This window comes from Pinus tabuliformis, chromosome 8 (genome assembly GCF_031772625.1).
Source record: "Pinus tabuliformis cultivar Carrire ecotype Pingquan chromosome 8, CPIR1, whole genome shotgun sequence".
Classification (NCBI taxonomy): domain Eukaryota; kingdom Viridiplantae; phylum Streptophyta; class Pinopsida; order Pinales; family Pinaceae; genus Pinus; species Pinus tabuliformis.
The window spans coordinates 572,907,680-572,934,202 of record NC_142294.1 but is presented as its reverse complement, the minus strand read 5'-3'; the positions used below and the strand labels follow the sequence as shown (position 1 = coordinate 572,934,202).

At 37.4% G+C, this 26,523-nt stretch overlaps 1 protein-coding gene across 1 annotated transcript in view; it reads right to left on the bottom strand.

The window, feature by feature from the left end:
- Window positions 1-4,612: 4,612 nt before the first annotated feature.
- LOC149236766 (putative sugar phosphate/phosphate translocator At3g11320) overlaps window positions 4,613-26,523 on the bottom strand; it is a 39,265-nt gene continuing 17,354 nt past the window's right edge. Inside the window, exon 4 of the mRNA XM_089372493.1 lies at window positions 4,613-5,671. Coding sequence (XP_089228619.1) covers window positions 5,525-5,671 — 147 coding nt within the window. The 3' untranslated portion in view covers window positions 4,613-5,524. The remainder of the gene's footprint in view (window positions 5,672-26,523) is intronic.

Below are 26,523 nucleotides of genomic sequence, written 5' to 3'. Positions count from 1 at the left end.
AAATCTCCTTATGAAATGTAGTATAATCGTCTCCCTGTTGTTCAACATTTTAGAGCATTTGGTTCTCTATGTGATGCATTAATTCCTAAACATCAGCACAAGAAGTTAGGTGCTAGGGGTTGCAAATGTATTTTTTTGGGATATTATGCTACTTCCAAAGCTTATAGACAAGAAGTTCATTCTTTCGAGAGATGTTATTTTCCTTGAATGAGATAAAAGTAATTCCACTGTTGATAAACAACTAGCTCATTTGGAGAAATTTGCATCTAAGAAGTTCTACTTTGAATCTGATAATGTTGTTCCACACACTGAAGGGGGGGTTCCCATTCTGGATCAGTTTGTGGTTCTTCCATCTTTGACTCATGAGAATGTTATTGCTGAAGAAAATTTGGATGATAGTAATGTTTCTGCAGGACCAGAAATTGCTCTTGAAGAGCCTGTTCTTGAGCCTGTTTTTCAAGATGAGCAACCATCACAACCACTTCAGCAACCTTTACGAAGATCTACACATGCTCGAAAATTTCCAAGCAAGTATGATGATTTTGAAACAGGAATGTCTTCTAAAGGTGATTTAGGTAATGTTTCTCATGACTGTGAATTCAATCATTGTACAATTAGCGAACCTAATTGTTTTGAAGAAGCTGCTAATTGTGATGAATGGAAGGATGCAATGCAAAAGGAATATGATGCACTTATTAAGAATGAAACTTGGAGGTTAGTGGATCCTCCTACAGGTGTCAAACCCATTGGTTGCAAATGGGTATATAAGATCAAATACAAAGCAGATGGTTTGCTTGATAAATACACGGCAAGACTTGTAGGAAAATGCTATGCTCAGGAGGAAGGCGTTGACTACACAGAAACATTTTCTCCTACAACAAAATGGGGCACAATTAGAACTTTTCTTTCTCTTGCAGCTCAGAATAGCTGGAAGATGCATCATATGGGTGTTAAAACAACATTTTTGAATGGTTATTTGAAAGAGGATGTTTATATGTTTTAGCCAGAAAGTTTTTCTGTTAAAGGAAAAGAGCAAAAGATAGAAAAATAGATAAGGCTTTGTATGGATTGAAACAAGCATCTCGTGCATGGTATGAAAAGTTAACTAAACACCTTCTTAAGTTGAATTATAAGTTATTCAATTTGGATGATGCAACTCTTTTTGTTAAGAAAATTGGAAAGTTAGTTGTATATTTGATTGTGTATGTAAATGATTTGATGATCACAAGAAACAATGATGATTATATAGCGTCCATTAAAAGAGAATTATTGAAAGTTTTTGACATGACAAATTTGGTTTTATTGCATTATTATTTAGGGATTGAAGTTGATCAAAAACCCAAATATATTTTCATTTCTCACAAAAAGTATATTGGACATCTATTGGATATATTTGGGATGTGGGATTGTAATCCTATTGCTACTCATATGGAGCAGAATTTGAAGCTTACTTCCATTGAAGGAAGTATGTTTAAAGATCCAATAAAGTACAGACAACTTGTTGGAAGTTTGAATTTCTAACTACTACTCGACCTGCATAGCTTTTGTTGTAGGGATACTTTCCAAGTTCTTGCATAAGCCATGTGAAGGTTATTGGAATGCAGCAAAGCAAATGCTCAAGTATTTGAAAGGCACTCGAACATATGGCATCAAATATTCCAAAGTTGTAGATTTTCATCTCATCGGCTATTCAGATTTTGATTTTGATGAAGATAAAGAGAATGGATTCTCTACCTATGGTTATTTGATGAGTTTTGGCTCAACAGCCATCAGTGGGAAATCACATAAGCAATCTGCTCCTGTTGATTCTACCATCGAAGTCGAATATGTTGCAGCGGTTCAAACTACAAAAGAAATCATTTGGTTTCGCAAAATACTTGCTTGCAGGAGAAACAAAAGATTTCAACTCCACTACTCGTCGACAACTCTTCTACAATTCAGTTGGCCGAGAATCCCAAATTTCATGATCGAAGCAAGCATATTAACACCAAATATCACTTGATTCGACAGTATGTAGAAGCCAAAGTTATTCATCTGACACATTGTCCTACTTCAAAGCAAATCGCAGAGATATTTACAAAGCCACTGGGACGTGAAAAGTTTGAAAAGTTCAAAATGTTACTCGGCATGTCAGATGTCCCTTCAAATTAAGGGGGTAATGTTAACTAATCCTTCGAAATTGTTATGGTATATTGTATGATATGTAATTAGTTTTACATTCCGTTTTTACGATTAATAAGTCAACGAGACACACATGTCTTGTACCTAGATTGCATATGTATAAATAAGTAATTTTATCATTAATATGGTGCTCTTTCATTGTGTTCTTTCATTGTGGAGTTTATTTGGGCTTGTACACAATGGAATTGTCCATAGCCAAGGGGAATTTACAAGTTGTAGCATAATTTGTTTTCATATTTTAAGGTGGCCTTAATATCTTGTGCAAGGTACATTTTATTTGTCCCTCAATTTTGGGACTTCATAGTCAAACCTCTCTCTTCCTTTCCACAACAAAAATGACTCACCAACGCACTTGAAACAATCGAGGTGGCTAAATATATGGTAGTGTTGGAGGCTCACGAGCTCAATTCCACACTGAGGTTTTTGTGTCATTATCAAGCCCACGTTCCCCCTGAGATATAGTCAAGAATTCATGTTGAAGAGGACAAAGTTTGCCATGAAAGATGGAATTTTGAACAAGGAGTTTCTAGATGGTATCATTGCTTGCATTCCTGACACTAAAAACACCAGAGGCAAACATAATGATTACTTGTATACAATGGATTTATATTGGCATGAAAAGAAGCGTCTAGGAAAAGTGTTGGTTGACCACCAAGATGCTCAAGATAATATCTTGAACCAAGCTAAATGAATTGAAGTTGTTATTGTTGGACGTCGAGGGCCATCTTGCTCGCCTAGAAATAGACTTGCCTCTAGGCCCAACAACAACACCACATTGCAAGGATGCAAACCATCCCATAGAATTGGGCACTTCCCTATCTTCATGGCTCTCGGGGTTTTCATATTTGTTGCTTTGTTTTCACTATTTACAACTTTGGTTATCTTGTTGTTCTATTAGCTAGTTTTCCCACTTACAGGACAGCTATATACTTTTGTAGTTTCTTGTTTGTTCCATGCATGCAGTTGAGAACTCTAGTCTATTATCTTGTCATACTCTCCACTGGTTTTTCCTGTTATAGGTGAAGCTCTAATACTTTGTACTCTGGTGCTCCACCCTACAAATCATTTTTGACTAATGCTTGACAAGTTTTGGTTTCCCATGCAATAGGCCACAAAGAGATAAAAACTCATGGACATTGTAATTTTGTGAAATATCAATGAAAAACTTACCAAAAAAAATAAAGAATCGTTAGCTAAACAGCCAACATAATCATCTTCATTGTGATGCAAAGTGTAGAGTACTATGCTATCCTATAAAAACACATAACATGAACTCCAATACCTTCCTCCCACTTTTGACTAGTATCTCCATCCATAGGCCCTCCCAAAGGAAGAGCTATTTCGTGATGGGAAGAGGGCGGAAAAGGGAAAGTAGACATCAAATTTTTCAAGATTTATACTTTGACCGGATCAATTTTTTGGCCTTGCATAGACGAAATGCATTAGCCAAATAGAACGTTATACTGTTCATAAAACTATTCAGCAACTGATCGACATCCAATAATTGACATACAAGTATCTCAAAGTCTGCAAATTTTAAGTTCAATGCAAAAAACTATAACCATGGGATATAAGCAAGCTGTCACAGAGATTTTAAAAAGCGTGAATCAAATATCCATATTGATATGCACACAGTCTGATGCCTCCACAACAACAACCATAGGGTGTGAGCCTTTTTGAACTAAAAGAAAATATTTAAACCCGCTAACACATCCCTCAACCCAAAAAGTTTATATCAATTGCCATCTCTCACAATGTTACGTCGGCATAAAACATCTCTATGCAGAAACTAAATTAGATATAAAAAAGATTAAATTATTAATAAACAAATAAACAAGCTAGTTGCATAGCTCTAATCCATTGAATATTAGATGATAACAGTTTTTCATTAAAGTTTTATAAATGGCATGCTTTCTTTTGTCTAGACATGTAAGATTTCAATACTCGATCACAAATTTATGCCATGATATTATGAAAGTAAAGACGATTTATTTTTAAAAACCTTCATGGCATATTCTTCCTTTCATTTATTGCTTCTTAGAACATTATAAAAGCTATGAACGACCATAATGTTCCGTTCATATAACAGTTCAATAAGCATGGGAACAAGTTGCCAAATTGAGATTCAAGCGAATCATGACTTATAACATATCATATTAATTGCAAGTCAGTTTGAACTAAATACCACACTCACGAGTCCTCAAAATAGAAAGCTTAATCTTAAGAACTTCAAATTAAACTCAAATTAGAGCACCATTTTGTGCAACCTAACCATGTACAAGATGTGTTTTGCAGCATTCTATTGAAGTGTATTTAACGTACCTCCTCAGCTACTTTAAGAATCTCATTTAAACATATGGAAAAAAAGACAGACTAGTTTAAATAATCCATAGTAACAGACAGTGAGATGTCCCTTACTAAACAAGGACAATGGAGAAAATAATTGCAGAAATAGTTCAATTGAAAGGCATACTAAGATATGCAGTGCAAGCTTTATTTGTATTTTGAGTGTCAAGGCCTTCGGTACTCTTATGTTTTAACCATCATGACTTCTAAGAACAGATATAACAGTGAATTTTGAAATCCAGAACAAAAGGTATAGGAAATAAGGATAGTTTCTCAGCATAGCCGAAATAAACACATGAAAATCTAGTTATGGAAGTTCATAGAATAAGTAACACAAGGAAATATCACTTTCACAATTTTCCTTCTCTTCCGTGTCAGTGGCAACTTTAAACTATTACAGATAACACAGCCTCGAGGAGGCAAAGTGAATATAACCTGAATTGCATCAGACTAATACATCGCAAGAGTTCCATACAGTATCTACTATCACTTCCCATCTCTGCCCAAAACCGGGTGCCCATTCCTCCACATAGTTAACAACAAAAGGAATGGCATTCCAAACTTGTTGCAAAACAGATTACAATTCACTGATGAGAAGCAAAACACCATCAGCACAGAGACTGAAATGTTATTGCTTCTTGCAACCAACATCACTGTCTTGCACCGCAGTATCAGAACGAAATCAATGCTTTGAATGTTAAAATACCTCAGGACCAAATGTTGGTCTCAGTTTAATGTTGGATAACTCAGAGAGTACAAGCTGTAACTTGAAAAACCTTCCTAACCAAGTTCCCTGTGTCCTGGTTTCAATCATTTCCCATAGTCATGTTGATACAGTTCCACACCAGCAATACTATCTCTGAGCTACCAAAGAATACTGTTCACTACTCAAACGCGAATGTTTCTTACAAGAATGAAGATTTAATTCTTGAAATATTCTTCCTATATTCCAAGTGCACATGCCCTATTATTGCACCTGGATGTAAATATAGGCATTTTACTTCAATCGACGTTTTGATTCACCATAGAGCACAACACCAAAAACAGTAAGGGTGTATCCAGCCATTCCTATAAAAGAAACAGGATTCCTAAATAATAATATTGAGACCACCACTGCAACGGCACCTTTTGCATTCCCAAGTACCTGCATTGAATCACGCCATTATTTACCATGTAAGCCTACGTATGCAAGAATGCTCGCAATGCAATTCAAATTTATTGGAGATTCTGATCTGTGCAGTTTCTTCAAAAGTTTTGCATTCACCGAAGAAGATGTACGAAACACTAAAAACAGAGTGAGACTGAATGTTGTGCATCAATGAATCCAGCAGATCCAAAAGCATTATAGTTGGTAGCAGTAGAATCTCATAAGCATGAAGCACAAATGTTCATAATGCAGTAGCACACAAGAAAAGGCATCAACTATGCAATTCTAAGATAAACAACCATCATTCCATCACTATGTTATATAAGTAAAACACACACACACATCTATAAAGACAGAACATAGTAGCCCAGTGAGCTGGCATGAGTGGTTGAGTGCTTTGAGCGTACAAGAGGTCTCCAGTTCAATTCCCTCGACTACTAAAATTCCCTCCCCTGTCAGGCACCATAACCAACACTAAAGGGTTTTGCACTAGACCAACAAATGCATGGAAGCGACTAGAAGTTTCCCTGTGAGAATTTCCTAGGAAAAAGAATATAAAACAGAACATACATCTCCATAACCTTAATCTTCTATCAAGTCATCCAACATTGCCATAAAACAAGGGCTAAGAAAATTACAGAGAAGCGTAAAAAGACCTGCAAGGTATGCAATGCCACCTTCTCATGTCAAATATCTGGTTTGGCATTCTATAAAGCAATCAATGGATCCCTCGATGAAAGGAAATTGCTTGAAGAAGCCAGATACTCTCCTAAAATTTCCACTCAATTCCGAATCTGGATAACATATGGACTTCATTGCCATTTTGACAATTAAAATGATCCATATGAACTGGGAGTCAACTGAGCATTTTAGAAGCAGGAGTACATCCCAAATTGAATCGGATTTCAAATTTCCAGCCCTATAACTACAAGGAAAAACATCAATCATAGGCTTCCTACTTTCTAAGAAGTGCTCTAAAGTAAACAAGCGAAGCCAATATCTAAACGATCTTGAATTGGTGTACCTCATTAATAGGCTTGAACCATGCTTCCCAAAAGATCTTAGTACTTATGGCCCGAGAGGTATTCAGATGTCAGCATTAGAAAGATATCAGGCATTTATCAATCAGTTGAGACTTGCTCCCCAACATGAAGACCGGCGAATGCTACAAACCCTTATCTCTGTGAATGAGAGTGTGATAACAGAACCTATCATTCGCAAGTAATAGTCCACAGAAATTCATTGATAAAGCTACTGCAAAAGCTATAAATTTGTGTACATACCAACACTCTTAAAATTATGGCCAGGCATTGTTGAATGGATTGTCCAGCTTCTTATCTAACCTTCAACGTATGGATCTAGTAAAGAATGGAGGAATGTCTGGACCTATGAGTGCAGACTATCAATAGAGAAACATGCATGATGATGAATCTAATCCAACCCATTCGCCGAAAAGAACACTTTGATACCTCTGTTTTAGGCAGTGTCATAAAAATCTCCAAGGAAATGGTGATGTTCCAATCTTTTTGAATTTTATTCCCCAAGCTGATTTTTTTCAATTTTTTCAACTTTATTCCAGTCATTCCACCTTTTTCCCAAGTTTTCCAATATTTTGATTTCTTGATGTCTGCTGAGATATTCCCATGTCCAATTTTTTCAACATCATTTTTAGCCTTTACGGAGTATTGAGCAACAGAGGGAGCTACAAAGTATGAGGCCCACTATGAAATGCAGAGGACAAGACACGATTGAAAATTGTGACACAGAATTCACTTAGCACGTGCAGCCCTCACAAAGACATTGATACCCCTTGTTTCCAGAAATGCATCCAGGCACCCTGCAAGGAGAACATTCATGATAACCAAATAGCTTCTTGCCCTTGAGAGACCCAATAATAATTTATTGCATAAAATGCTTTGAGAGTTCACACTACTAGAATTTCCTTTTCAGCGTATGTCTAATCTCCACTGCAGATAGAACAGGCACTTATTTAAAATTTTAATCTAGCTGTACACAAAATTATTGAAAGATCAAATAACCTCAAGGATTTTACTCATTTTTACTCAATATAACTCTTAAAACAAAAGAACAAACTATTCAGTAATTTAGTTCCAATAATCCCAGGTCTGGGTATAAAACAGCTGCAAACTGACAGGCAAAAAACGTGGAAAACCCCAAAGAACAACAAAGATTATTACAAAAACGTGAAGAAACTCCCAAAATCTCAGGAATTGTCATTTTCTCAGAGATCAGCATCAATGACCATGATCAAACCAAGATCAAAATTTGAGAAACCTGATCGTTATGACAGCTGCAGTTTAGGTAGAGCACTGAAACTCCATAAAGCTCTGAAAATGGTATTGAAGAAAACAATTTCATCAAGCATCTGTGGCAGCCATTTTTAGTTTTTTCTGGCCAAACAACTTTTGAGAGATTATTTTGAGCTCTTCCACAGATGAGGAACAGTCCCCTGGCATTTCCTAGCTACCATTAAGTTAACGTCTTTGGACAGTCTGAACTACTTATTAAAGACATTTAACTTTTAAGGAATACTGATGGCTATAATTGCAACATCGTTCTAAAGGCCTTTCCAATAAAGACATTCACAACAACATTGGCTATGAACCTTCCCTTTCTGGATTATTGATTTCCCTCAAGTTAATATTGCATCTTTTTAAGTTGTAGTGGTACTTCTTAAAGAGCAAGCTCCTAAAGTTGAGAAGCTGAAACCATATTTAGAAGCTCAAAAAAGCTAGAACAAAAATTATTCAATCCTTAACACCAAACCTTGAAACGTTAACAAAAGAACTTTTATCACAGTTACTATTATCATCAAGCACTGCCTAGATTAGAGCATTGACCATTTAGTAACAAAACCAAATACCATCGATCATCTAGTAGGTACAATAGAAAACCATGAAGTAGAATGAAATGGATCAGATAACAACAACAATCTAGTAGTTGCTAGGTTATAAACTAAATAGCAGGGAGTAGAATATGAAATAAAATAGGCCATTGTGACTCAGAGTTACAAAATGCAGAGAACAATGTTCATCAAATAGGCTATTTGCCTAATTTACAAAATATGAACTGAAACACTGCAATGAACTTAAGTCTATTCTTGTGGCCTCTTGCAACAAGAAATAGCTGCTTTATATCGATCAATAACAGAATCCCCACCACAAGGATGTGCACCACCGCAAGCTGTGAAACCCCCAAATGGTTGAGAAGGGAAGGAAGGAATAGAAAATAGAAGTTAAAGAAGACAGAGAAAAGACAAATAACAAAGAAACAAAAAGAGTTTAGTCTTGGAGTTTACCTCTTCAAAGCTCCAGGTTAATAAAAAACACCCTTCCTGGAACCTTTTTCTTCAATAAAGAAAGTTTTCCATGATGTTTTGACTCTCTAACAGCAAAAAAATGCTTTCTGCAGTGTCCAGTCACACCTCCAAGCTCTCAAAAAACTGGTTTCCTCAAGTTCTTCGTTGAACCTCTTAAAGCCCATTTCTTGTGAAAAGGGAAAAGCAAGAAGAAATGGATAGGGATTAGGGCTTTCACAAGGTCTACATCTTCCTTAAGACTGTGAGGCGTGACCGTAGAACAGCCAACATATAAAAATAAAACAAATTAAAACCAGCAGATTTCCCGAATCTGCAAAAGCAGTCCTAGGAGCAAACCCAAGGGCACCCAAGAGCACACTCTCTAAGGAGTGCAAATTTTCCCAAAAGTGCTTCCATTGATCCTAGAGTGAGAAGAAGACCCCTTAGAGCCCTCCCTCCAATGCTGAGTTTTTCCACTGAACTTGTCAACGGCTATTACTCTTGTTACTACTACATATGTTTAAGTCACATGACACAAAGGCACGGAAATACAAGTACACGACACGGGGTAAGACACAGGAGACACGTTACAATAGTGAAATATAGACATAAAGATCTAAATTTTGTGGGAACTATAACATTTACAAAACATTGATACAACTTGTTGCTAAATCAATGACAATCAAATGACAAACAAACATGAAATTAGAACCATGAATTGCACTTTTCTCATTAAGTCATCAAAATCAAAATATATTACATATACACTTAGTAAGCGATACTATAGCTGGCCCATGGGGCATAAAACAATTGTGTGAAGGTTACCATTTCAAAATCATGTGGTTCTAGCTTACCCCACAAAAAAAGAAAAAGAAAAAAAAAAGATACTATGGGTGGGAATGCCAGTGTTAAATGCAAAATATGGTAGATACTAGAAACATACACGGAAGAATCTCATAGCTCATGACTATGAGTAGTCCTCCCATACCATAATCATCAAAATCACCACCATTGCCATTACTCTCTTCCCCGTTCTCCTCCTCCTCCTCTATATCCAAACCAAGATCTACATCTAGTGTTGAGGATGACGCCGAAAGAGGTTCAGCAACATCAAAAGTGACAAACTCTAGCACTAGTTCATTAAGATCCATGTTGGCTAATGCCAACTCAACACTGTTGTCCAAACCCATATCATCAAGAAACACATCCCATTTCCCTTCACCCACTCCTCCTTCTGCCTATAAAAAGACAAGAGTGTACATGCACCATTGTCTATACCTTGAACTGTTCAAACCTACTCTGTACAAATTCCCATATGTACTCAAACTCTTCTTACAACACAATGATGAAGTAGCCTAAGAGAGGAGCCTCATGGATAAATGTTGTAGAATAGGGCATGTTGCCCCATGAGTTTCCCACATAGCATAAGCACGTCACAACCTCCAAATCTCCTAGTGCTAGTGGAAATCTCTAAGAAGCCCTCTCCACCTCATCAGACTATGCTCTTTCCTGATATATCCTTTTAAATGTTTCCTTCCTCCCTAGCAAAATCTCTCCATCCATGTGAGGAGGGAATTTGCATGAAAGTCCACCATCGAGCCAATCATTACAATAGTATTTGTGATTCAACAAGTGAGCCAAGCAAAGGAAAGGTGTGCAATTTTTATCACACCTAGCAATAAGAATATCACATATGATGGTGAATAAGATCTATGTTTTCATCCCATACTCAAGGCACTCATTTTGTAAAATGATGATCTTCACGCACTCAATCATGGAATCCTACCCCTAATAAGCATCTCCTATGATGGGTTGGTCCATGTTTGCAAATTGCAACAAAGAAATGACAAGATCCATGATCTTAATGGTAAGATCTACCCTCTTCCACCAACCATCATCTAACATTGTATCCTTGACCTTTTTTAAGTTTGATCTATCTTTCTCCAAAAAAGCCCAAAACTCTAAAATAACCATGGGGCCCCAAGAGCGATCTAGACCGACTTCAACCTCTTAAACATTATGAATGAGGAGGCAAACCAAGTATTGCAATCTTCAACAATGATAGATATATGTATTGTTTATAAATTGCAATAAAAATGGTATAGTTTGTATAAAATTGTATATATGGCATGCACTATCAGTAAGACTTCCATCCATGTTAGATCTAAAGCAATAGATTTAAGTGCTAAATTCATAGTGTCCAAAATATGTGTATATCTCAATGTGGAAGAAGTCAACCTCATGAATAAATCGGCAAAAGTCCAAAAATTGAAAAAGTCGTTAAAGTCAGAAGGTTTTTGAAAAATCGACAAAAACTGGGCAATATTTAAAAAGTACGAAAATATTCATTTTTTATTTTTATATTTTTAGCATCTAAAGTATCCACAACATCAAATAAATGCATTGCCACATAAATATGAAAAGAAAACTAATATATAAGATGTCTAAGAAGTCTCGTGCTACATCACATATCAATAGTGAATCAAGCCCTGAATCTTGAGTCCTAACACAGTCTCTGTTGAGAAATCCAAAGTGTGAGAGTTACACGATTTCTCTTATTATGACATTATCTTGTGATGTTTTTCATTATTATTATTTGTTCTTTCAATTATCTTTTCTTATCATCAAGATTCAAGACTAATGCCAAGGAACAAATAGAAGAGAACACAAGATGTAGGCACGCTACCAGGGCAAAACCCCATTCTAGGGGGAAAATCCAGTCAAAATTCTTCCTTCAGTAGATTCAAGATGAGACAACCAAGACCCTTACAACTTAGACTCGAGACTACCTCCATCCATCAAGTCAACCTTGTCATTCTTCAGTTTTATTGCTCATGTAGCAATCATTCTTCTTCAAACTTTGATCCTTGCAATGGCACCGAACTTGTATCTGGAGATAGCAATGATCTCTAAACCATCCTTGTTTGATAGCACTGAATTTACTCACTGAGATAGCACTGAAATATGTCCACTATGATAACATCGAAGTTTATCCATTAGCATCAAAACCTTATCATTGTGATAGCACTAGCATCATGACTTTATCACTGTGATAGCGCCGAGATACTGAAGAACTGAGACTTCATCACTATAATAGCACCGAGACATTCACTGTGGTAGCACAGAGATATGTCCACTGTAACATCACTGAGATGTGGTCACTGCAATAGCACCGAAATTGTGCAGCAAGATCATCTCTGTAATTAACCCGAGCTCGTATAATAGCATCGAACATTCTGAAGTAGTACTGAAACATATCTATCAAATTTTTTGCGAGTTGCTTTCTGTGATTGTTGAGCAAAGTTCATACTCCTATATATGGTTGTTTCCATATAGAAATGAGCTGACATGAGCATATGAAGAGATGTGTCACTGTATTAGGCCGGCATGAGATTATTGAGGGAAGTCGACTTGATGATGAGTCCTTCGACAACAAGGAGACTTTGATGGATGGAAGAGTCTTCAAACAAAATTGACTTTGACAATAACCTAAAGCCTACAATGGAGGCTTGACCTATAACGATTGACCCAAGCATGAAACCCATGCTTTAACAAGTCAATTAAAATAATAATAAAAATATTTTTGCTTTATTTTGACAAATATATTACATTTTGACTTCAAAGTACAATTATGAAGACCGAACCTAGTTACATTCTTCAATAGTGTCAAGCGTCAAAATATCAACAAAAGATATAATAAATGTATATCATGATTCATCATCGTGAGTCATCTACATGTCATAAACTAATCAATCACTAAGTTCCTCTACCCCTTTTTACGGGAATAGGGAACGGCTTTTCATTTACTCTAGAGGAAGAAGGCCCTGCACCTGCAGCTACAAATGGACTATGTCGTCCTCTAGAAGCAAAAATAGGAGGTTGCCTTTGCCCTCTGTTGTTGCCCATCCTAGATGGTGTCATCTCCTCCTGCTCTGCCTCTTGTTCCTCCTCCTCCTCCTCCTCTACCTCTCCCTCCCCTGCAACTACTACCTCCTCCAACTCTAGTGCCTCCGAATCCACCTCACAAAATTAGTAAATCTCCTCCTCTTGGGCAGTGACAAACACATCCTCTCTCCACAAGCACGAATCACAAAGGTTAGAGTGCAAAATGAGTGGAAAAATTGGCCTTTTCCTAACTTATACGTGGCCTCGCACCTCACTCACAATTTTTTGGATCAACTCCCGATTTTATCCCGAGCTTTATGATTAAATCCAAAGTTTTTCATTTTTGAAAAAAAATCGTGAAAAACTCAGCTAATAACATTGGCGAGTTCAAAAAATCGCAAGTCCCTGATGTTATCGCGATTTTATCGAGACTTTTTCCACTATGATATCTAGCTCCTACAATCATGCCAACATTCTTACAAACAAGTGCAATACATGTAACAATTTTCACACAAGTATCAACACCGACATCTTCAATAACTATAATGAACAACTCACCCATAAATTTTGCATCCTTGTACTTTCCAAGAGCATTCCCATTAGTAATTTACTTATGTACATAAGTAAATTACTACGTGACAAAGCATAACATCATTATATTTGCAATAGTACAAATAAGATTTGTTGTGACAAACTATCCATTGGAATATCCAAGGCAGCGTACAGATCATATGGTGCCAATGTGGTTTTTTTGGGGAGTCATTGGGAGTTGTGGTTTTCAACATGGGAACTACACCTTGTGGATCCAGAGATTGGCACATGTAACACAAAGAAATGGCCTTGATCCTCAAGCATTGTGGATCAATGTAAAGAAAAACCCCAACAATGAATCAGACGCAAGATTTGCAAAGTTAGAATCACAAGTTTTTGACATTTCCAAGAGTATGGCCATATTGATGGCAACTCTTGAAAGTAAGTTTGGACCCTTCAAGGAGTAATGCAACTTTCATGAGAGATGAAAAGAAGAAGGGCCAAAGATATAAAAAAAGGTTGAGCGAAGGAAAGAAAATGGGAGCTCCAATGACCCAACTTCTTAGCATGTGTTCAAAGTAGAAGTTAAGTGGATATCAAGACCTATGAAGGAGAGCTAGATGTTGTTAAAATGAATCATTGGTTGCAACAAATGGAAGTTTATTTTACGTCCCTAAAGTAGGCAATGGACATAAAATAGCATTTCCTTAACTAATGTTAGAAGGACATGCCTAAACATGGTGGGGAAAGCTATACAAAAACACTTAAGCTAGAGAATGATCCAACAATAACTAAGTGGGAGTTATTTAAAGGCCTCAATAAGTCCAAGATTATCTCATCAAGTGTGAAGAGGTCCAAGTGATTTGTTGGCACCACAAAGGGCAAAGTGCACAAGAGCAAAGCACAAAATTTTAAAAACAAGCCATTCAATTAGGAATTCCCCCCACGAACATTACCATTGTCAACAAGCACTTGAGTGGACTACGTTAACAGTCAAGGAGCCAAGTAAAGCTCTTCAAGCCCAAATCCACAAATGAACACTATGTATAAGCAAAATACCTCAAGATGAGCAAGAAAAAAAGAGGGCCAAGTAGTTCAAAGCAAACAGCTTAGTAGGACTCTTCCAAGGAGGGAGGAAAGAAGAAGTGGAAGGAAAAAGGTAAGAAGATTGTTGTAACTGCACATAAACCTAGGGATCTAAATAACCATTTGATCATTGTTAAGTAGATAATCACACTAAAGAGAAGTGTTGGAAGCTACATCCTAAATTGCATCCAAAGAACTGTAATAGGGAGCATCCCAAAAATAATATGTTACGCATGGACTTGGGGAATAAAATAGAGAGCACCTAAGATATAGATACAAAGATTGTTTGTACCATAGTGCAAAAGAAGGTGAACATGAAAAACCCAAATCAAATACAAAGCAACTTGGATGTAGACGCAAAGATTGCTTGTACCACAATGTAAAGGGAGGTGAACATGAATAGTCGTGTTAAAATTTTACCTTGTTTAGCTCTGATAGTGTTCTTGGCATTTAGGAATGCACTTAGCAAATAGGCCCAGACGACAAAAGGAAGGGTGCATTTATTGCAGGTTCATACCATAGTAGTATGACAATAGTTTGCCTCGATTCCTATGCACACTTGAGTGTGAAGGAGGCATAGTCATGTAGGAGAGTAGAGGGTGCACGCATACACGAATTTCAGTATATTTATAGTTTTTCCACCTTCAGCTAAATCCATTTTACTGCACCAAAATTAACAATTCCTAATGTGCTTTAGTTCAACTTTCAATTCAAATAAATTTTAGAATGCATACACAATTTGTTCGTAGAGTGGGGTACATATCACTAGGTTGCCTAAGGCCCTTGCATAGGTAAGATTCCAATTTAAGTAGAAAGCACACTTCTCAAGAAGGGGATGCATGCTTGCATGCCCTAGTTCATTTTCTAGTTGAGGGACACCTTTTTTTTCTTTTCTTTTCTTTTTTACCATGGTGAACCAGTAACTCGTTGGAGAAATATGGGGAGGACCAAGATCAAATCTAACTGTTGCCACTATAACCAAGAGTCTATCCAATAGCCTGTATGTCAGATATACCAGGAATTTATGACTTAGCAAGATCTGAGACTCCACGAGGATGGGGGATCCTACTCCTTGAGCCTCATCACAACAGAGCAAAGATGTCCCCTCGTGGGATTTGAAATCGAGAGGGGATAACATCCCATTGTGCCAACCACTCAATCATCCCACAAGAAGGCTATAAAATTATGTGGAGGACATGGGGGTGGGATTTGATCCAAAAAATGTTCCATCAAAGTGCCCCCATGGCTCCAGGGAATCCCTCATGGGAATTGAGCCTTGCCCATGTTGAGAAATCTAAGGGCGGCTAGATTATGTGATTTATCTTACTTTGATAATTGCTTGTGATGTTTGCTTATCTTGATTAGATTCTTTTTCACCTTAATTATTATTGTGCTCTTCATCAAACAGCTACCAAACCATAAAGAACAGTGAGACAAAGGGCACAAGTTATAGGTGATCAGCCAAGGCCAAAACCTCTCCACTTGAGAGGAAAACCCACAAGAATTCTTCTCTTCTTATAGAATCTTCAATTGACGAATTCCAAGACCTGTGACCTTGACCAAGACCCTCCAAGACCAAGCCCCTTCACAAGCTTTCCTTTTAGCAGTTCCTTAGCAACTATTGCAATTTCGACCTCCAGCAAATTCTTCCTCAACTTCGACCTCTCCAACAGATTCACAGTTTCGACCTTTCATAGCTTCAATCTAGTTGCAACTTCAATGCAACTTCAGAATTTCGTCTTGCCCAGTAACTGTAGAAACCCTAACAAAAGAGAGAGAGAAAGAGAGAGGCCCAAAACTTTGATCTTGTTCTTCTTCTTCTTCTTCTTCTTCTTCTTCTTCTTCGTCCTTTTCCATTTGCTACCTCGAGGAGATCGAACTTGCTTGAGAGTTTATCTAAATGTGGTCGAGTTTTGTCTTATTTGTAAGTTTTTGCAATGTTCCACCAAAACTTCGGGACAAGGAGACGCGGGTGCGGGGAGATGCATAAGGGGGACGTGTGGGAGTACCCTCAAATTTTAGGGAAATTTAGGGGGGACGGGGAGACGTCAGGGTATATAAATTTTTTCCTTTTTTAATATATATATTTATATTTCAAAATCATATTCAATAATTAAAGCATAAATACAATGATACATACATAATTGAATTAAGTAATGAAATACATTGATCCATACTCATCATCCTTACTAATACATACATGATTCATCCATAGACCACGAGATTCAATAATGGAATACTCTGATCCATATTCATCATTCATTATTCACCATTCTAGAATCAACATTGATTTAAAAATTAAATTCATCATTCATCATTCTAGAATCTAAATTGATTTAAAATTAAAATTCATCATTCATCATTCTAGAATCTAATTAGTACTAAGCAAAATAAATTATAATAGATATTGATATCTGAAGACAGGAATAGTAAATTGATATAACTAAAACTCAAAAACAGTGGAGTCATGAGTCTAAAAGTCACTCTAAAGTACACAGACGGCTTTGTGCTCTTGATTAAATACTAATTCCATACTCTTGTACATGACAAAATGCAATGGAAACATTGCAAGCCATCCAATCATGAATTCCTGAAAAACTGTTAAGTCTGCTAGATTTTGAGTGAGATCTAAAATTCTACTTTCTCCATATGAAATCCAATGAGGTTGGAACCACTCTCAAACATCCTGAGTCATTTCATGGTAATGTTAAAAATTTAAGTAAAAGGATGAAAATGAATCCTACCATGAATTGCATAGCATTAGTAGGGAAATATGATCAAATACTAGGTATCCCCTGTCATAAATCATTGTTTACAAGCAAATTTAAGGGGGGACGCATAGCCCATTTTGAGGGGGGACGCCCTTTTGGGGATTCGCATCCCCCACACTGGGGAAACGTCCCCCCTACGTCTCCCCACATCTCCCCAAAAGGGGGACGTGGGGAAACGTTTCCCCAGGCATCCCCCCGTCCCGGGTGCGTGGGGTGTGAGGAGTGCGCGCACCCGACCCTGGGGGACGCGTCCCCGTGGAACACTAAGTTTTTGAGGGGTACGAATTGCTATCTTTAGGCTGACTTGCCCTTCATGTAGGTCGACTTGATCTTTGCACCATGACGAGGTCTTGGAGGGTCTTTGGACTTTCTTTTGACTCAAATAAATTTTCTTTACAATATGTAACATGACCAAAAGGGTCTTTCATACATGACAATGACTCAATTGACTTGTAGACTCAATGACAAGCCCTAGAAGCACTCAACGGGTGCTTGACCTAAAAATAAATCTCCCTTGAGCATGAAACCTATGCCTCAAGAATAACAATAATAAATTTATTTTTCTCTTTTCATTAAATACACAAAATCACGATTACATGTGTCATTATGAAGATCGAACCTAATTACATATTTCAACACTCCCTCTTAACTATGGAAGTATTCATAATCCATACAAGCTACTTGGACATTCTCAATCTAAAGAATTCTCATAAGAAGAGTTGGATTGGTAACCCATTTGTTTAGCATCATATCACCCAACATTGTCACATAGCAACGCCTTGACTAACAACTCTCTCTCCACAAGATCAGAGCACAATGGTGGCGAGACCATTAACTTATAGACACCATCATCATTGTCTCTCAAGGTACATACCCCACCCAAGTGTTCACAGAGTATATCCTTCCAAGACTATTCTTATCTTGGATTCCCAATCCTCAAAGAATATCCATCCTCTTTGACTACTTTTATCTTCGATGCCCTACCTCATCCTCAATGAGTATTGGATGCCAGATGCTCACCCAATCCTCCTTTCTTTCTTCTCAAAGTGAAGACAAGAATGATGTGTCTATCTCTCCCTCTCAACTAGGGAGGATATACTCATTCCTATAAAAGGAATGTACCCAAGCTCCCTCTCATTCAAGGACTTGTCCAAACTCCCTCTTAACCAAGGACTTGCGTCCAACAGCTTTTTGCTCTAGGTGGAGATCATGGGACTATCAGTTGCTTGTGCGGCACCTTCTTCTGATGTCATGAAGTTTATCTTCAACATTATGGAGTCTTCATCTTTTGGGACTTCTTCGTAGGGCATCGGCCATCCATCACTTTCCTTCGCGAACCATGCTAGTCATGTCATCCTTTTCTTTATCAGAAAGTGATGTTCTAATCCACATTTGGCTTTTCTTCATACAACTACCTCTTCCAAGTCATGTTTCCTTTAGGATCTTTCATCCAACCACATGAGTGCTAGTTGTAGGTGTCATTTACAACTCTCTTTTGGTAGCCCTGTATCAATCCATCCAGATCTTGCTCAAAAATAAAAATGAACATCAAATCAAAGTTACCTTTTCTAATGGCCTTTCATCATGACATCTTGCTTGCAATAACAATATCCCGCACATTCATAAGCACATCTCCCCAAGACTTTCTCCTTTATTTTCAGACCTTATCAGGGTCTTCATGCCTTCTTTATGGAGATGTCATGGCCAATTCTTCTAGTCATCGGATGTTGATTTCCTTTTCTATGTGACCATAGTTGCATCTTTCACGATCTCTTCTTTCTTTCTTCACATATTGCTCCCTAGGAACTTCCATCCATAGTTCCTTTATCTTTGTCAACCACCTCATATTCCACACAAGGACATATTATGTTGATTTCATCTAGTCAATATGTGAGCCATGCCTTCATGCATCTTTCCAAAGGAGGAGATCCCTTTTCTTTGATCATGCTCATGAGATAGAGCATTTACCCATGCAACCATATGACAACATGACTCAATTAAATACATGCATACATACCTCTTTCCTTCTTTTGGTCATCTAGGCTTCCTTCAGCAGCTTCCTTTTCTTGATTGAGAGTACTTCAACCATCTCGACATGTTGCATTCCTTTGTCACCATATCAACATCCAACAATGAATCCCATACAAGGTAGAAATCTCAGTGATACACTTGCTTCTTGCAAGAGAGGTGAACTTTCTAATGAAGATTTCAACAAAGGATTTTGATTATCCTCATCCTGTAAATGCTCCTTCCTAATGATGATGATGTATGATGAACTCTATGCTAGATGATATTCTATTACCCATAGGTATTACTTATGCTTTTAGTGAGGCTACCAAGAGCTCCTTTGATGACTGCTATAGAATTCTACTTCAACTATCTTTCAAGCTTCTTATGAGCTCTTGCTTCAATCGTATGTTATTATGATGCCATCTCCTAAAATGATGCATCCTATCATGCTTCTAATGTTTCCTACCATGATAGCTATACTTTACAAAAACTGAAAAGAACTCAGTGGAGGAGATTATCTCAATCATAGTAGAGATCTTTTACTTCCTCTTTCTTTGACTTCTTCTTTTTAGCTTCTTCCACTTCTTCGGTGATATGGGCTTCTTCCCTTCCTCTTTTGTTGTTGTCCTTCTTGGATTTAGGACAATTTCTCTTGTAGTGCCCATATTCATGACAGCAATAACATTGGATTTTCGACATATCCTTCTTGTTCTTTTTTGAGGACCAAACCTTCCAAATTTTCCTTTCTTAGCCATGGCAACAAATGCTTGTGCTTGCTCATTTGATTCCAAATTGATTTTTTCCCTCAGCCTGGTTTTTTCAATTTTACACAATGACCAAAGTTCATTGAATGGGGTAGCTTCCTTCTTTCCATGATGTAAAGTTGCCCCATTCCTCGAGTAGTGCATTGAGCACTATGGTGGTCATTTCTTTATCAGACATTATTTCTCCCAACTCTTGTAGTTGGTCTCTTATTTCTAATACCCTCATAAAGTATGAGGCCATTCCATCTTCCTTTGATATATTCATCTTGTAGAGTTCTTGTCTTAATGATATCACTTCTCCAGCAATACTTAAGGAGAATAATTCTACTAGTTTATCATATGTTTCTTTTGATGTCTCCAACTTTGATACATAAGGTATGAGGAGATCTTTGATGGATTCAATGAGAATCCTTTGAGCCCTTACTTCCCTTTTCATATACTTTGCTAGAGCTTGAGTTTCTTCCTTTGGAGGATTAGTAATTAGTCCCTTAACGTGTTCAACAACTTCATTTTCTATGAGGATCAAACCTATCCTCCTCTTCCATGCAATAAAGTTTGATGACCAAACCAATTTGTTTCTTTCCTTGCAAAATGAAGTCATTTTGATAGTAGATTCATTCATAAATATAAATGTACTTGTCAAGTGAAGATGCTCCATGATAACAATATCTTCAACTTGATGCCTTCTTGATTTTGATGACGATGTTGATAATAGAAGATGTCTTCTTGATGAAGATGTCTTCCTTCAAAAGTGATCCTTCAAAGAGAGGTAGATCAAAGAGAGGGAGATCACCTTGATTCCTTGATGATGATGACAACACCTCTTCTTGCTTCCCTTGAATGTAGAGACTTCGAGATGCTTCAAAGTGTAGTCCTTCTAAGTAGGGTCCTTGAGATCTTCTTTGATGATGATGTGTGAGCTTCCAACAAAAATTCAAGTGAGAAACCCTTCTTTTGATAAACTAGGGTTTTGAGGTCTTCTTTGCTTGTACTCGGTCCTTGTGAATGCCTTCTTGATGGTACAATGTCAATTTTTGAACTTTATTAATACTCCTCTTGATAGTCCTTCTAGTGCTTCAGCCTTTGAGTGTCCTTCTTTTAGCTTCCTTTTCCTTGTCTTGTCACCTTGCCTCTGATACCATGTTGAGAAATATAGGGGCAGCTAGATTATGTGATTTCTCTTACTTTGATAATTGCTTGTGATGTATTTTTGCTTATCTTGATTAGATTCTTTTTCACCTTAATTATTATTGTGTTATTTTCATCAAACAACTACCAAACCATAAAGAACAGTGAGACAAAAGGACACAAGATATAGGCGATCAGCCAGGGCCAAAACCTCTCCACTTGAGAGGAAAACCCACAAGAATTCTTCTATTCTTATAGAATCTTCAATTAACAAATTCCAAGACCTATGACCCTTGACCAAGACCCTCCAAGGCCAATTCCCTTAACGAGCCTTCCTTCTAGCAGTTCCTTAGCAACTACTGCAATTTCGACCTCAAACAAATTCTTCAGCAACTTCGACTAGCAAATTCTACTGCAACTTTGACCTCTCTAGCACATTCACAGTTTCGACCTTTCACGGCTTTGACCTAGCTGCAGATTCACAACTTCGATGCAGCTTCAGAATTTCATCTTGCCTAGTAACTGTAAAAACCCTAACAAAAGAGAGAGAGAGAGGCCCAAAACTCCGATCTTGTTCTTCTTTGTCCTTTTCAAGCTTCTACCTTGAGGGGATCGAACTTGCTTGAGAGTGTGTCCAAATGAGGTCGAGTTCCTTTTTATTTATAGGCTTTTGAGGGGTGTGAATTGCTATCTTTAGGCCGACTTGTCCCTTCAAGTAGGTCGACTTGATCTCTGCACCATGACAAGGTCTTGGAGGGTCTTCTTTCTTTTGACTCAAATAAATTTTCTTTACAATATGTAACAGGCCCAAAAGGGTCTTTCATACATGACAATGAATCAATTGACTTGTAGACTCAATGACAAGCCCTAGAAGCACTCAATGGGTGCTTGACCTAAAACTAAATCTCCCTTGAGCATGAAACCCATGCCTCAAGAATAACAATAATAAATTGATTTTTCTCTTTTAATTAAATACATAAAATCATGATTACATATGTCATTATGAAGACTGAATCTAGTTACATATTCAATAGCCCATTGGTGAAAAACTCCCCGCTCTCCACCATTGGATCCAACCCCTTTGCACACTTAACCATGTAGCTAGGGCACATTAGGTGATTAATCTAGGGTAGAGATTTGAATGAGTCAACTTGAGCACTTCATACATGTGAGTAGATACATTGTATTTCCATCAACTCCCTATTCTATAAAGGAGATGCAGAACACACCACTATGTTGGTTAGCAAGTTCTTGGGGTTTTAGCTAATGCAATGTATTCTCTAATTTTTTGTATTTAAAAGAAAATAGATGTTAAATTGCATCACCTGAGGACACAAGATATAAAAGATCCATTTTTTTTTAAACTAGAACATTTACAAAACACTTGGAATCCCTTCAAATCCCAAGTTTACTATTCACCTACACATTGATAGATTGTGCAAGCTCTTTCCATACAACTAAAATTGAGAAAATAGCAATGAAAAAATCTTTTCTAGAGTTGAACACATAGGACACATGTCCTAGCATGTCTATCTCTAATACATGGGATATAGATACGAACCCCTAGTTGGAGGTGTCCTATTACTTAGGATAGACCAAGATGTGATTGAGAGTTCACATTTGTTGACATGATGTTATTATTTTTTTGCAATGTGTCTGTAGATTCTAGGATTTGAAAATTATTATTTTGAAAGGTTTCTAGCATTAAAGTTACCTAGGGTTTTTCAGATAAAAGATTTCAACAATCTATTGTGATGAACTTTTCCAGTGGAACATCTATGGCAATTTACAGATCATATGGCATCAAAGCAAGTTTTTTTGAAGTATTTGTGGAAAGTTGCAAGATCCAAGAATTGGCTTAAGGAGGAAACTGCGAAAACCTAGACATGGCAGATGAGTCTATTCATAACAACACTCAAGATGCAACAAAAGAAAGCGAGGTTGGAAGAGCAAGTCACTAATATCTCTCACATGGCCTCATTAGAAATCTAGGAAACCACTTCGAACCTTTTGATGAGGTTGTTTGTGGCTCCAACTCTTAAGTTGAACCGGCTAAGAAATTGGGAGATAGTGAAGACCCAAAAAGGGAATCGAAAAAGAGCTCGATAAAGAGCAACCAAGTTCCAGTGTCATCACTACTTCACAACCTCTATTTAAAATGGAAGTGGAAGTGGGCATGAAGCCATACCAAGGCGAGACTGAAGTTATTAGGTTGAATCATTGGTTGCAAGATTTAGAAGTGTATTTCAGTGTCCATAATATAGACGAAGAGCACAAAATTTCATTTGCTTGACTAAAACTAGAAGGCCATACACTAACCTAGTGGGAAGGCCACACAAAGACACTTAGGCTAGAAAGTGATCCACAGTAACTAAGTGGGAGGTTTTTAAAACCCTCATCAAGTCCCAGTTCTACCCTAAGTGTGTATAGGAACAATGGGTTTGTTAGCATCACTTCAAGCAATGGTAAAGTGTGCAAGAGTACACCACTGAGTTCAAAAAGATGTAATCATGTTTGGTATCTCCCCAAGAACCTATCCTCGAGTATCTAGGGAAGCTACAGAATCATTTGCAAAAGCAAGTGATGCTCTTAAAACCAAGGAAATTCAATGAGGCATGTGTGTAAGCATAATACTTATAGAACATAGGCCATAAGAAAGGACAACCAAGTGGTTCTAGATAGAAAGACCACCAAGATGCTTCCAAGGAGGGGAAGAACAAGTGAAAAGGAAAAGACAAGAAGAGAAAAGACTACACATCAACGCAAGGATCTAAACCACTTTAACCATTGTAATATCAATGGTCACATTGAAGATAAGTGTTGGAAGATACATCTAGATCTTCACTGAAAGAATTGTAAGGAGGATGCCAAGAAGATGAATCTGCTAGTCGCATATTCAAGCAACCTGGTAGAAAGCAGCTCAAATGTCAATGAAAATATTGTTTGCACCTCAATGTTAAAGGAGGTGAATATGAGTAGCCTTCATCACAAGGATGAGAAGGATACAACTTAACTCTTCTACATTAAGATCCAAGTCAAAAGACCAAGGAGGATGCTCTATTAAACTCTAATCCACAAGTCCACCTTATAGGAACCAATATGGTCAGCAATTTGGGCTGGATGTTCATGATCATCCTAGCCCATATCCATTGGGATGGACAAACAAGGATGAAGAGCTCAAGGTCACGATATAGTGTAAGATCAAATTTGTTATAAGTGCAGATTTTATCAGTGAAATGAAGTTAGATGTAGTACCCCTTGACACGTGTGGTGTAGTGTTTGGAAGCCCCTACATGTATATGAATGTGATCTTCATGCGAAAGAGCAAACTAGTGCCACTTGATGAAAAATGAGAAATCTTACATCATCAACGCACACAAAGGTAAATCCAAGATCTCTCTAGTAAATGCCAACCAAGCCAAAAATTAAATCATCTCCAAGGATCAATTGGGTGATGAATCAATAAGACTCTAAGAATAAAGGCATCCTTGGAGGGATATACTAAAAAACAAAAACAATAGTTGGAGGAATTGTTCCAAGACCCTAAAGAGATACCACCTAAGAGGGAAGTGGAGCACAAAATACAGTTGTTGCCAGACTCCCCATTACCAAATATTGGGTTGTATAGACAATCTGCTTTGGAAGCAGACAAAGTGAAGAAACAACTACAGCAGCTACTGAAGCAAGTAGTAATTCGACCAACCACCTCACCTTGCGGGTCACTTATCATAACAATGTCCAAGAAGGATGGAACTTGGCAAATGTATATGGACTCATAGCTTTAAACAAGATCACACTTAAGAATCAGTACCGACTACCCCAAGATTACCGACTACCCCAAGATTGATGATTTGTTAGACTAGTTGCAGCATGCCAAGCACATCATCGAGTTGGATCTCAAATAAAATTCCACCATGTGCGCATTGAAAAAAAAGGCACCTAGAATACCACCTTCAAGGCAAGGCAAGGTCTATACAAATGGTTCCTCATGCCTATTGGTTTATGTAGTGCAACAACTACATTTATGCAATTAACGAATGATTTATTGCACCACTATTTACATTCATTTGCGATAGTGTGTTTGTATAAAAAAAAATTGGTTCATAGCTTTACCTAGGAAGAGCACATCTCTCATCTTATGGAGGAGTTAGAGACTCTTACAAACCATCAACAACTGGTTAACTTGAAAAGATGTGAGTTTGCACAGAAATCATTGACATGTTTGGGCCTGTTATCAAGATAGATCCTTTGAAGATAGAGTTCATCCTCAAGTGGCCAATTCCTACCAATGTCATGTTGATTTTTTTGGGTAGCTACAGAAGGTATTCCCCAGCTACTAAGGTCGGCCCCTAAAAGAAAAATTAAAAAGAAGATATTTTACTTAAATTTGCCTCCAAAAGTTAAGTCAGCCCAACATAAGGGCACACCACTTGGGGCACCCTACATCACTATTAAAAGGGCAATCGATCTCCTCATTTGATCACTCACACACAACAAACATTTCTCTCTCTCACACGGGAGGAAGAGGCTGAATTTCCTAAGAGAGATGAATTTCTGAGGAAACTGAGTTTATCTTGAATTTGACCAGCATTGACCAATATCTTACCTCGCACATGTGGCCACAACAGTTGACTGTTTGACTGAGAAATTTTTGGGCAGTTTGATTGAATTTTGGGCAGGTTGACCAAATCCTTTGGGCAGCTGCAGGAGGCCAAATTTTGGTCTGTTGATTGAGGTTGACCGAAATTCTGGGCAGAAACAGGAAGGACAAATTTGAGTCTGTTTAACCAAGTTTGACCTGTATTGATTCTATGCTCTATGTGACCAAGTTTGAATGAAAAATCAGATTGTACTTTTGTTGAATTGAACAATTTCTCCTAAGAAAAGATTGTTGGGTTTTTCCAGGGTAAAATCTTGTTCTCTACTTTGCATGGTTATTCTACTGTGATCTCTATAGTTTTTGTTTCATTTACAGTTGAATTTTCTAAGTATAATCACCACTTAATAATGATCTGGTTGTGCTAAAGTAATATAATATATCATTGGAAGTAATTATCAGTTGCAGAAAATTCTGCTTGTCTAATTTAGCACCGGAAAATCAACATGCCACTGAAGTCACGAGCTTTATTGGAACAATGCCTATAGAAATCCATAACATCCTTTTTCGTAGTAGATTCACCACTTCATGTCAAAACAACCAATGGTAAGAGTTTCTAGTGAGGAAAGAATCAACAGAAATATTTCCATATGTTGAAACTTAAAATTAGCCAAGCACCAATCCTTTCATTACCTAAGTTGCCAAAGCCTTTTGAATTAGAGATGAATGCAAGTGGATACGCTACGGGGGCAATTTTG